General features: G+C 43.4%; 1 protein-coding gene across 1 annotated transcript in view; it reads right to left on the bottom strand.

Moving 5' to 3' along the window:
• LOC147722739 (uncharacterized) overlaps nt 1–12,770 on the bottom strand; it is a 331,420-nt gene that overhangs the window by 208,899 nt on the left and 109,751 nt on the right. Inside the window, exon 6 of the mRNA XM_086967370.1 lies at nt 11,524–11,560. Within this exon, the coding sequence (XP_086823496.1) occupies nt 11,524–11,560 (37 nt within the window). The remainder of the gene's footprint in view (nt 1–11,523; nt 11,561–12,770) is intronic.

Raw genomic sequence — 12,770 nt, 5'->3', positions numbered from 1 at the left:
TGCAGGCCTAAAAACACTGCCTGCATTCAAAATGGCCACTTGCCTCCCAGCACATGGCCTGCCTGTACCAGCACACAAAATGGCCCCGACCCACATGGCCTGTCCCCATGAACACCCCAAAAAATCGAAAAACACAGAATAATCAGCACAATCCCAAACCATCCAGGCCCTCCATGATGTTTAAATTCAAGACACCCCACAGAAAGACTAGGCCCATGCAACACTCACTACCCCTGGTGAAAAGGCCACAACAACAGGCCAAAAAAACAAAAATCACAGAAAAATCAGCACAATCACAAACCATCCAGGCCCTCCATGATGTTTAAATTCAAGACACCCCACAGAAAGACTAGGCCCATGCAACACTCACTACCCCTGGTGAAAAGGCCACAACAACAGGCCAAAAAAACGAAAATCACAGAAAAATCAGCACAATCCCAAGCCATCCAGCCCCTCCATGATGTTTAAATTCAAGACAACCAACTGAAAGAGTAGGCCCATGCAACACTCACTACCCCTGGTGAAAAGGCCACAACAACAGGCCAAAAAAACGGAAATCACAGAAAAATCAGCACAATCACATACCATCCAGGCCCTCCATGATGTTTAAATTCAAGACACCCCACAGAAAGACTAGGCCCATGCAACACTCACTACCCCTGGTGAAAAGGCCACAACAACAGGCCAAAAAAACGAAAAGCACAGAAAAATCAGCACAATCCCAAGCCATCCAGCCCCTCCATGATGTTTAAATTCAAAACACCCCACAGAAAGACTCAGTGTACCCACCACTGAGTACCCCTGGGCAAAAGGCCCCAAAACAGCCCAAAAATCGAAAATTCCAAAATTGTAGTTGCAGCAACTGTAATGCCCCAAACAAACTTACTTGTGAAACTTCTAATCCAAAAGTGATCTAAATAAAGTCAATAAGGCCTCAAATCCAAATATCCAGCAGCATCCACAAAAAGTAATCCTTCCAGCTCCAGATCCAAATGAAAAGTGACCAGGAGATGGACAAAGCACTGGGAGGAGCCTGCTGGACAGGAACAGGAAGTTGAAGACTGTGGGGCACTTCCTTCCTCCCACCCCCCCCTCCCCAAAATGGACTCCTCGCAAAAAAAGTGCAGGCAAATGTCAACCTGAGAAGTTATTCAGATAAAAATCATCATTTCCAGAAGGTTTATGCTGCTTGCTGGTGGATTTCTTGTGCACAATTGCAAATTTTCTATTTTCGCGAGTGCGAGATTGTTGCTGCTCGCGGCATCTCCAAGCTTGCAATAGCGAAGTCCTGCGATACGTGATCACGGCGTACTCGCGTTGACAAACTCTTGCTGTGCAAGTTGGCAAGCCGCGATGACGTAATTGCGCTCGCCAAATTCCCGCGGGATCCCGCAGCAAGATCCAAAATGGCGCAGCACTTGCAAAATATCGAGAAAAACAACTCGGCAAATGCTGAATGACGGTAAGTAAACACCGCGCGCCGCAAAATTGTATCACCAAGAAAAAAAAATCTGCTGCGTGCGAATTTGCGGATTTTCAGTAAATTCGCAAGCGTTCGCGGATTGCTAATTTACCGAAAATCCGCAAAATCCGCGAGCGTAAAGGATTTTCCGCCCATGCTTAGTATCTGCGCCTGACTTTTTAAGTAGGGGAATAACTCTGGCCTCTTTCAGCGCAGTAGGGAGGGAACCTGTATCCAAGGAGGTATTCAGTAATTTGAGAATGGGGCATTCTAAACTCGGCAAAGCCAGTTGGAAAATTCTTGGTGGGCACGGGTCTGCTGGTGAACCTGATTTCACCCGGTTTACAAGGGGGAGTAAAGATTGAGCATGTAAGGGAGGAAAATTGGCAAGACAGGAGGAGGGGGGGCTATAAATTGAAGAGGGGAGCCACGGCTGAGTGGGGAATTTTCTATTTCTAAGAGGATATCATCAACTTTTTGTAGAAAGAAAGCCTGGAAAGCATCACAGTCAATAGGAGTAACTGATGACTTTGCCTCCATATTATGACTGAGTTTTATCAGGATTTTAAAGGTTTCTTTTTGCTTATTTGTAGCAAGCTGGATTCTACCCTCATAGTATTCTGCCTTCCTTTCTGTGATTGCATATTTATAGGAGGAGAATACAGATTTATATAAGTTAAGGTCTTCTAGCATATAGTTTAGCGGCCACCTCCTCTCGGCTTGGCGAAGCTTTTTTTTTTTAAATCTCTGAGTTTATCATTAAACCAAGGGGCGCCGTGCTCTTGATTTCTAATTTTTACCTTTCTCACTGGTACTATTAGGTCAAGGGCAGAACAAACAGTAGCCGTAAGTTGGTCATTCTCTTGTGCCAAGTTGCATGGATGAGGGTAGGTACCAGTAACTGTATCAAGGGCGGAGGGTAAATGGCTAGCTTCAACCTTCTTCCAGTCACGAATTAGTCTCCAGGCTAAAGGTGACTGTAGAAGCTGGCAGTCACTCGGGACCCAGCAGCTCAAAAGAAAGTGATCGGACCAGGCACACGGGTTAATTTTTAGCTGTGTAGCCAAAGGCTGTGACGACCAAATAAGGTCCAGAGTATGGCCTTTAATGTGTGTAGGACTATCAACTAACTGACAGAAATCAAGTGCTTTCACCGCAGAATCAAGATAACGTACTGTGGGATCCTTTGAAACGCTTTTATACCGGGTACATAGGTCCGTAGCAACCTCCACAAAGAGGTCTGTGAAAGTAGGAGGGGACTGCGGGGGGCGATAGACTACCATAAATAGGAGGCAAGAGATTTAAACAAGATTTTACCCCCTAATAGGTCTGACCCCTCAAGATGTTCAGCAAGGGCTTTAGGGCCAGATGTAGGTAATTCCTATTTACCGACTCTTAAGTACCGAATTTTACCGATTCGGTATTTAAGAGTTGGTAAATAGGAAGGGGGCAGATGTAGGTAATTCTAATTTCAGAATTACCGAATCGGTATGATTCGGTATTTACCGATTCGGTAAATACCAAATCGGTATTGCCCATTGATTCCTAAAGGCCATGACGCCCATAAGAATCAATGGGAAATACCGATTCAGTATTTACCGAATCGGTAAATACCGAATCCTGCAAGGGTGCAGGGGGTGTCACTTTGACACCCTCTAGCACCCCAAGTACAGGCTTGTATGCCATGTGGCACACATACATGCCCTAAGGGCATGTCTGTGTGTCACATGGCACAGGTACACCTGAATTCGGTATTTTACCACCCAATTGGATTGGGTGGTAAAATACTGAATCCTGAAGGCCTATAGCACTATAAACAGTGCTACCTACAACTGGGTTTTACAGAATCGGTAAAATTACCGATTCGGTATTTTACAGAACTGGTAAATTTACTGAGTCGGTAAATTTACTGATTCTGTAAAGAAATTGCCACTACATCTCAAAAACCAATCACCGGTCGGTAACGGCCGAAATCGGCCATTACCGACCGGGAATTAGCGACCTACATCTGGCCCTTAGTAATCGTGAGATGTTTGTTGAATTTAATGCCCACACCTCCTCCTCTTTCATTTCCCTGCCCATTGAGCCATAGTGCTTCATAGCCGTCTGGATATCCGGGGCTGTGGAGTCCCCTAGCCAGGTCTCCGTAAGAGCCAGGATATCGATATCGCTGTCATGAAGCAGGGTAAACACTTCTAAATGGTGTTTATGCAGGGAGCGTGTATTCAGGACTCTTATATTGAGTCTGCATGGTTTACCAGAGGCGGGTTCCAGCTTGAAAGCCACTTCATCTCTCAGTAACCGTGTTCCCGGAGCCTCCAAGGGTCTGCCCATCCAAGTGATGGTAATCCGATGCCAGGGATTTTAAGAATGTAGAAGAATAGCTATACTGGGAACCAGGGGGGGTGGCCCCTGGTCCCGGCAGGGCACGGACGGGTGCAGACGGGCTTTCCTTTGGCGCCCGCTGCACTGACTGGACATACTGCCTGATATAGTAAGTGAGGGAGGGAGGGAGGGGACCTCGACGCTGATGTTGCCAAAGAACTAGAGCGTCTACAGCCCCAGCGCTACTCTTCAGGCAGGTTTAATTATAGATACCCCGTTAGCGCTGAGGTTGTAGGATATGCACACAAGTTGAGCAGTTAAAAACTAAATACAATTTTGTAATAAGTATTTAATATATTAGTATTAGTATTAGTATTTAGTATTTAATATAGTAGGCGCCTCCTCGCTTGAGGCCAATGAATGACTACAGAATGCCGCTCCACATACCCCTGACCTATTCACCCTAGTTCTAGCCTCAACCACATAGTTAGCCCCCCCTGGCATTTTACTTTCCCAAAACACCTCATATCGCGAAGAGGATAGCACCCAAGTATAAGTAGACCCACCACTTCTGTTCAAGAAGAGACAGGTATTGGTACTGTCACACATTTTACCTTGCAAACACCAACTCACTTGCCAACTAACAACTTTATTTTTATTCAAAGTGATGCTCTCAGCTCCACATCCCATCAACAACTGCAATTTGATCATGGAATGTGGCAGGACTAAATAGCAAAATTCCACTTCCTCATTGGAATAAATTAGTGAAAGGATTCAACGTTTTTATTTTTCAAGAGACGTGGAGTCTGGTTCCACTACATAAAGCTGGTTACACCAGCTTTTTCTTTCCCGTAACCTCCACTGGGAGGAGGCGCCCATCTGTGGGTTTGATCATCTGGGTAAATATCACTCTAGATTGCCGAATTACCTTTCAAACAAGCTTGAGCCCAAGTATTAGGGGGCCAAGGGGCGGACCCGCAATTGAACTCTTCAATGGTAGGCCCGCACCTACTATCTCAGCACTGGAGGAATATCTGGTTAATTGCCTACCTCATGCCAGAGTGGTGGTTATAGGAGATTTTAACTGCACCTTTGAATCCCTGGCTAAGAAGACCAAACGGGAACAGAAGAACATGATATTAGATGGCAGTTCCCCAACTAGACCTTCCCCCAGTCAAGAGATTGATACAAAAGGCACTCCAACTTAATGCCATCACTATGGAGTACTGTTTGAGGGCAAGTAATGACAGATCACCATCAGACAAACAAGTTGCTAATACCTACAACAGAGTCAGCTGCCCAGTCTGGATTGACTATATTTTTCTTGATGTGAAATTGTGGGGGAACTGGTTGGACTTGTGATCATAATCCTTTATGCTTAACTTTGAAACCCCTCTTGGAGGCACCTTATTATCAGCTGAGCAACTTATCATTGACAACTACCAGGGAGATAGTCCCCTCAAACTGTAAAAAGGTGATCCTGCATGACCTAGCTGCAGGTACACTCGAGCTCCAGGGTGCTATTCATAGCGCAACCAGATTGGTGGATGATCCTATGGCCCACAAGCACACTGTCAACAAAATTAGCGCATACTTTCAAGTCCCCAACCTTGGGAAAACACCTAGTAACATTGTCAAGGAGCCATACTCATGGTATACTAAAAAGTTTAGGCAAAAAAGATTGATCCTAGCCACAGCTATTAGAATCAGTTGCTTATAAAAACTGATCGAAATCTTACAGGGCAGCCCAGCGGGATGCAAAGATAGAATGGGACGAATCATGGTGGCAAAAGCTTAAAGAAGCATGTTCATCTAAAGATGCTAACCTGTTTTGGAAACTAGTCACTTTGAAGTATTTAGGGGTTCCCAAGGCCTACACGCTCCGGAGATAACCCACTCACACTCAAGAACTGTTGGCACGGAAACTGTAAAATGCAAAGAACAAGTTTATTACAACCCCATGGGGTGGTGGTACACTCAAACAGCACCCTTCGGTAATGCAAGAGGTATCACACCGAACATCGGTGCTACCTCATATTATATACAGTTTTGGGGCAATAAAAGATAGGCGGCACAAGTTAAGACACATTTTCGAGACATATATGGTCATGTTTTGGAATACCGCCAGCTCATTGGAGGGGGCACAACTCCGCTGGTCAGTTTGGTGCACATTCCTGAAGGTTTACGGGTCAGTGGGAACTGCTCATGTGCGGCTTGACCAGTACTAAAAATAGCCTGTTGCTGGGCAGATAAGCGTGGTCAGTGGAACGGACAACGGACTAAAGGGCACGTCGGCCACGAGGCCGCTCATGATCTAAGATGGCCGCTGTAACATTCAAAATGGCGTTTGTCATATATAGCCAAGTTAAGGAGGACAACGTGTAGGTTCAGCTAATCGCTAATACGAACGGGCCAATTACGACAACTTGGGAGAGTAAATCAGGTGCATGTTCTCCTGCAAACCATATTACCAGCAAGGCAGGGCACTATCTCTTTAGAAAGCTCTATTCAATGCCAGAGGCCACCCTATGTATGGAACCAGATGACCCAAATGGGCCTGTTGCAGAAACTGAGTGTTTTGACTTAGTGGAGGTAGAAGCTGCAATAAGCAAAATAGGGCCCTCTAAAGCAGCGGGACCAGATGGCTTGCCAGGCGATCTCTTCCTGACTGGCCCTCCCAACTGGGCACGTTACATCTTACTCCTAGTAAACGTGATTGCTAATAGAGCCCCCGTCTCAGAGTCATGGAGGGCCGCTGAGGTGGTCTCCATATACACAAACAGTGTTAGGGACAGTCCTTCCAATTATAGACCAATCAGCCTGATTATTGCTATGATGAAGGTCTTCGGTCGAGTCCTTCTGCATAGGATACAATCATGGACTGAGGATGAAGCCATCCTCTCCCAGTACCAGGCCGGATTTAGACCAAACACTGGGATGATGGGTCAGGTGTTTAGACTCCTCCTTATCTATTGGAAGGTAGTGGTGATAGGCAAGGGCAGTCTTTATCTTGCATTCATCAATTTGAAGAATGCCTTTGACCTGGTCCCTATATCTAAGCTGTGGACAACACCTGGATAGATGGGCATCACTCCCTTTGTCCTTGATTGAGCAAGTATTTGCACGTTGCTTGTATCAAGAACCTCGAATAATGTTAATAGATTAATTCAACCTGTTTGTCTTACTAATATTGCTCATTTTACACTACACGGGGTGTCCCAGTGACGCTTGCCTATGTGTTTACTAAACAGTAATAACGCTTGCCTCTAAAATGGCCGCTGCTTTGCGGGATTTTAGTCTGCGCATGCGTCGGTCATACCCATGGGATGTGACGCATTCGCAGTTCTGGAGAGAACTTGTTGCTCATGCGCAGTACAGCTGACAATAGCCGCTTTGTTTTCTCACGTGCTCCGTGCTTGCATTGCCGCTTTTGCATCGCTGTCTGTTCTGCTTAACTCCTAATGCTATAGTTAATATAAAGTAAGGGGTGTAGTATAGCCAATCACGGTATACAGTGTATTCATTTTTTCCTGTGTTTCTAAATTGTTTTCGCTTGCTTTTCATGTATCATATTCCTTGGGCCTGGGAGGCACTTGCTACTCCATCTTTGAAGCCCGTATAGTACCAGTCATGTGATGGGGGAAAGGAAAGTCATGCAGCAGTGGAACCCAGACAGCTGGCAGCCGAAGCCAAGATGCTCCTGGGAACCAACCTGTAACCCAGCAGGACGAAGCCAAACTGTACCTGCAGTTGCAACAAATGTATATAACTAATGTGTACCCCATTGTTCTTTGTAAACCATATGCCATGGGAAGTTAGAATTTAAGGGGTGGGTACGAAAATTAATATTAAGCCTGAGAAAGTCTAAATTTTAGGTGGTGCAATGACCTAACCTCCTCTTTTGACCAATCAAAATTTAGGGAATCTCGCACTTGCAACATTGGTGGGTGTTACACTGATCCGTAAACAGTATAACTAGCCTAGGTTTAGCTAGAGAAATTGTCCAACTTGTCCGAATAGCTGACCTGTCACTGACCCAACGAACTCTATAGGTGATTGATACAGAGAGCTGCGGAGCACTCTGTCCGTAATTTCCACAGACTCAGTCGGGGTTTGGGAAACCTTAAGTGCTGGCAATGCACTTTGCTGGGAGATTCGAGAAACCCAATCGGGGTTATTGGCAGAATCCTTGCAGAGAGGGAGTAATGCAGGCATTGCATCCGAAGCTGCAGGTGTTGGTCGTACCCTTTGGTGAGCCCGGTCCTGATCCAAATCCTGGGGTTATCCTGTCCTGACTGTCCATGAGCTGTACCTGCTCGCCCACTGGCAACCTAAGTCCTTGAGGGGCCCTTCCCGCCTTTTCCAATTGACCTGTGGCCAGGGTTAGTCTTCAACCTATCCTAGGTAAATATAACTGAGTGTGGGTGTTATTATTATTATTAGGGAGATTTATAAAGCGCCTGGTTTACGCCCACAGGCGTGTCTCCGCGCTATGATAAGTGGGGTGAGCAGTCCAAGCAGCCATCATTTGTCTATCTAAACTTCTCTCTCTTGTCCCGAATAAAGCATAATTGCCTACGTCCTTTCCCTGTTTCCATAAATAAGGTTTTCGCACAAACTTGTCTATTAGCATGTTCCACTTTCTTCCTACCCTTAGTCAAATGCAGAATCGTTTGCATATATAGTTTGTTCCATTCTTACCCTACCTTTAGAGAATAAGCACATCTGGACAAACCAAATTGCATAAGTTTTGTTTCTTATGAACCGTTAGTGACTTTCGAAAGTCTGCTAATCGTATGTTCCCTTTCTTTACCCGCCTTTAGTGAAGTTGTTAAGGTCTGCTGATCTAAAATAGCGTGTTCCTTATTTTTCCCTTCCCTTTATTTTCCGATTTCTAAATGTTTCTTACTCTCATTCATAGCTATACAATAGTTTTAATTCTAGTTATAGACAGTTTGATCTGTGTAAATTTGTGGCTCATGGCATATGATGAAGAAGAGAATTAGATAAAGATGTTTAAAACTTCTTGCGTCTGTGGTCATTATAAAAGTACAAACCGTTATTTCAATGTTGCATGGTATTTTTGGTGCTGCCTACTTAATCCCACAGCTAGCTCCTGATCCATTGTGATCTTAGGTACCTGTTTAAAGGATTGGTAAGTCAGGTACACGGAATTAGAAAGAAGTGAAACTGAATTACTGATGAGAGTGTGTAGGTTACCTGATTAAAATATATACATGAAAATTTATTTATATGGGCCCAAGTGTGCATAATGTTTGGTCGGGTGATCTGCACGCTCTATCATCCTTAGGCTACTGATTCGGCTGCATGAGGACAATTTCGCCCAGGTCAGGTGGGGGGGGGGCGCTTAGACAACTAACAGTTTGCATCCCTGTCAGGGCTGCATTCTAGCCCCAACCCTATTCTCCCAGTATGAGAATGGGGTTGTCAGTTTTCTCCAAGAAGTTCCTGCAGACTCGCCTACCCTGGGGGGAAGCAAGGTACCTTGTTGTTCACAGATGATACTCTGTTGATATATAACACCGCAGCTGGGTTACAACACTTACTTAATAGATTAAAACTTTTTTGTGACAACTGGGGGCTGATCATAAATAACTAGAAAACCAAATGTATGGCTTTTAACTGCCACAAGACATATAGGAGTAGCCCTCTGCTGGGTGGGGCATTCCTGGAAAGGATAGATACCATTGATTACTTAGGTGTCAGATTCTCTGATAAAATGTCCTGGAGGCCACACTTAGCAAAGATGCTGAGGGGGCACAAATGAGTGGCTGGAGCAATAGGGAAAAACACTGCCTTTCACACACTAGGCCGGAAGGCCTTACCCTCCATGTTTACGATGCCAAAGCAGTCCGGTCAGCTCTTTATGGAGCAGAGGTTTGAGGATTTGATAAGCTTGATGACCTCAGCAGATCCGAGCAAACATTTTTTAGAGATCTGGTGATCTGGTTATCTAAAAACATCCCTCTTACCCTCTTACCCTTCTACTCCTATGGGCAGGCAGTCTATTGGAGATGTAGCCAGGTTACGCCCATTACTTTTTTCGAGCTTGCATTAGGCGGACCCAAGAGCTTCTCTTTATGCCAAAGCTCTTACTGAGATCATACTCCTAGATACCGGCTGCAAAATAGGCTGGATTGCCAATGGTAGAAAAATGTTGATAGCTATTGGACTCCAAGCTCATTGGGATAGTCAGGAACCACCAAGGAGAGACTAGCTTAAGAGACTCTATTGGGAATAGGTAGACCAACGGGAGAGCTGTAAACCTAATGTGGGAAAACTAACAATGGAATTTTATTCACATAAACAATATAGATATATTGAGCCCTTTCGTGACATAATGCAGGTCCCTAGGGACAGGATGTTGTTTACACATTTCAGGTTTGGAGATGACTGCAAAATGGCACTCATGCAACAAGACACCAAAAGATTCCCATGTTGCAGACCCCCCAAAAGAAAGCATTGACGATATAATGTACGCCTGCCCAGCTTATAACATCTTGCAGGCTAAATGGCTAAAATTGATTTATCAGCAAGTGGGCACACGGGATTACCACACAGCCTTACGCATTCTTAGATCTGATTCCAGAACTCTTTTTGCTTGTGGCATTTAAAGGTTTCTTGTCCAGGCATGGCTTATCAGGTGGCAAGCCGTCTTAAGAGTGGTGCAGCTTTCATTTGGACGAGGTTGTGACAATCTTGCGTCACAACTCCAAGCTTGTAATCCCAAAAATATAAAATATAAAAAAAATTCCCATGCACAAACACTTTATATGCCATTCTTTGCTGCTATCCCAGGAAAAATCAAGAATTCTTCAGTTAACTGCAACACTATGAATGCTGAAGATGAAATGCTATCTGTTTTGATTCCTTTCTTATTGTATATTTTTAACTTAGGTATGTATTAACTGTACCCTTTTATTTTACTCATGAATTTTTAATTATTTGAATATGACAAATATTTTACTGTGTCATGGGCCCATTGGGCGATTATGTTGTATTGTCCGCCCATATAAGTATATGATGTTGTACGTTTGTATTTCTCTTTTCAAGAAAATGCATTTTTAAAGCTTTTATGACATTTTTTGTTGAATAAAGCTTATACAAACAATCAAACAAGCAATGCCTTTTAGCCCTACTTTCCATGATCCCAATTTTTATTCATAGGCATAAACATAATTTTAATGATGATTCAGCAACATTCTAGATCATGGCGTGCAAAGATCCCAGCAGTAAATAATTTGATTGTAGAACTGATTTTTTAAATTCAGCTAGAAGTACCATGACTAGGACACCTGGACATCCATGTTAAACTGAGGGAACAATTAGACCTAAATATGTATTTTACTTCATTGTGAAAATAAATACCACTGGCACGGGGAAATGTATGCTGTTCTGTCACACAGGAAAGATGTGAAAGTTTATGGCAATGGAGACTGTCCTAACATGAGCTAATTATGAATTACCAGCATTCATATGTAAGTCCACATCTTGCTGCTTGCAAAATGAATATAGAGTTGATAGAGGTCCCCCTCTTTAATAGTCAAAGGGGAAGTGAGAGTCCCTCCTAGATTTCATGAATATTTTAAAACTTGGATACAAGAAAATAACATAATCTGCCTCGAATGATAGCTTCTGCTTCCAGATCAAGGATAAATGAAATAGGTCACTCTAGTTAACCTCAAAATGACTCCAAGGAATTGTAGTATACTTACCTTGATTTCAAAGCCATCATGAATCTTGCTATTCTTCCTGGAGAAAATAGAGAAAATTGTGTTTTACATATAATTTAGTATGCATATCAAAATATAGTTACATTTATGTTAAGAGATGTTTGAGAAGCTACTTAGTAAGTACCATATACAGTAATAGGGCTATAAATAGATGGCTTGGCTTTAAAAAATCCCACTTTCACTTCCCAGTGTGCTTCCAGGTCTTATTTAACATTGGTGATGCAGTGGGGTGAGTCTTACTGTGCCCGCAGCTTTTGTTGTAATCCAGAGTACATATCTGAAAGGAAACTTTAGGAAAGCGGACCATAGAACTTGATTTTTTGCTTACTTTGCCGATTTGAAGTATGCAGCAAATCAAGGTAAAATCATCTTTTCATAAGGTGTTAGGCCTTGTTAGATTTCCAAAGTCTGTGGATTTACAGCCATAGCCAGGTTCCTGTGCAGAAAGGGAAAGTTGACAGGACCGGTATGTTGAAATACTCAATTTGGGCTACCTACATTTGGAAGAAAAATGTTTGGAAGATAACTGACCTGATATGTGATCTAAAGGAATATTTGTAGTCTACCCTATTTTGGACCTCCCGAATCAGTACACATGATATATTCAACTACATTAGCAGTGGTTTATTAAACTTAAGATTAAGTAGAACATATTGTTAGAATAGGCATGGTTACTTTGGGCTGATTTTGATCTTGGTGGAAGGGTAACTCCATCACAGCGGTGACAGATATCACATCCGCCAAAATATAAATCTCATTATATCCTATGGGGTTTATATTTGGGTGGATGAGATGTCTGTCACCATTATGACGGAGTAACTCATGTGCAAAGATCTAAATCAGGCCCGCATAGATTTGGTAGTTATATAGTAATTGCAGCATAGAAATGGCATAAATGCTTAGTAATCCAATGCTGGATTAGAGCACTTAAGAACCCGGTACTGGGCTGGGTCTCTTACTTCTAAATTGCTTGACAAGGTGGTATGGTAACCACAGGTCAGAGTTCATGCAGGAACTAATCTTAAAGGCCCTTAGTGAATCATCCCTTAACTTTAGGCTATCACCAATGTGACTACGTAATTCTCTATAGGAAAACAGGTTGATTGCATCACACCATTTGGACAATATGCCCACAGCAAAAGTATTGATAAGCCCAATAGGCCTATACAATATTTGGAAGTTAGTAGGGGCAAATAGTAAGACATGATAACCAATGAAGTGAGTGTTAA

This window comes from Lissotriton vulgaris, chromosome 4_1 (genome assembly GCF_964263255.1).
Source record: "Lissotriton vulgaris chromosome 4_1, aLisVul1.2, whole genome shotgun sequence".
Taxonomy (NCBI): domain Eukaryota; kingdom Metazoa; phylum Chordata; class Amphibia; order Caudata; family Salamandridae; genus Lissotriton; species Lissotriton vulgaris.
The sequence above is the reverse complement of the archived record's forward strand: the minus strand, read 5'-3'. Positions and strand labels throughout refer to the sequence as shown.